The sequence below is a fragment of the Pygoscelis adeliae genome, unplaced genomic scaffold, assembly GCF_000699105.1.
Source record: "Pygoscelis adeliae isolate BGI_AS28 unplaced genomic scaffold, ASM69910v1 Scaffold94, whole genome shotgun sequence".
In the NCBI taxonomy this organism is placed as follows: Eukaryota; Metazoa; Chordata; class Aves; order Sphenisciformes; family Spheniscidae; genus Pygoscelis; species Pygoscelis adeliae.
The window spans coordinates 1801108-1801621 of NW_008824547.1; the positions used below are offsets into that span (position 1 = coordinate 1801108).

At 60.7% G+C, this 514-nt stretch overlaps 1 protein-coding gene across 1 annotated transcript in view; it reads right to left on the reverse strand.

Moving 5' to 3' along the window:
- The window catches only part of TUSC2 (tumor suppressor candidate 2), a 9096-nt gene that overhangs the window by 1612 nt on the left and 6970 nt on the right, over positions 1-514 (reverse strand). Inside the window, exon 2 of the mRNA XM_009321859.1 lies at positions 365-485. Coding sequence (XP_009320134.1) covers positions 365-485 — 121 coding nt within the window. The remainder of the gene's footprint in view (positions 1-364; positions 486-514) is intronic.

Consider the following 514-nt stretch of genomic DNA (forward strand, 5'->3'; position numbering starts at 1 on the left):
TCAGTGATGGGCCGCCATGGCCGTGCAGGGCCGCCTGGCACTGTGCACCCCACAACACACACCCAGCTGAGCTATCTTCCTCAGCCTGGCAGCTCTAAAGGGCTGGGGCACCGCTTCTCTCTGGAAAGAGGGGCTGGAGGGTGTCACCAGCTCTCCCTCTCCTGCTGCAGCCTCGCTAGTTGACATGGATGTGAGCCAGGACACACAGGAGCCACGGCTCTGAGGCAGGAGCTGGGGGGCGTGAGCAGAAAGCCCTCACCTCCCTGGCAAGAAGATGCCCCGAGAGAGAAGGCAAAGCCGGGACTTCAGCTGTCACCGTGGTGCTTTGGCAACTCAACTTCCCCCCCCCTTCTCCACATGCTACCTGAGGTATCAGGTTCTTGTGGATCCTCTTCAGCTTGGCACGCTTCCTCCCGTTCTTTGTAACGATTGTCTCCTCGTAGAACTCGTGGGCGAGATCCCCGTCCTCATCGTAATACATGGAGCTGGCGAGAGGAGAGGGGAGGCGGGGAGG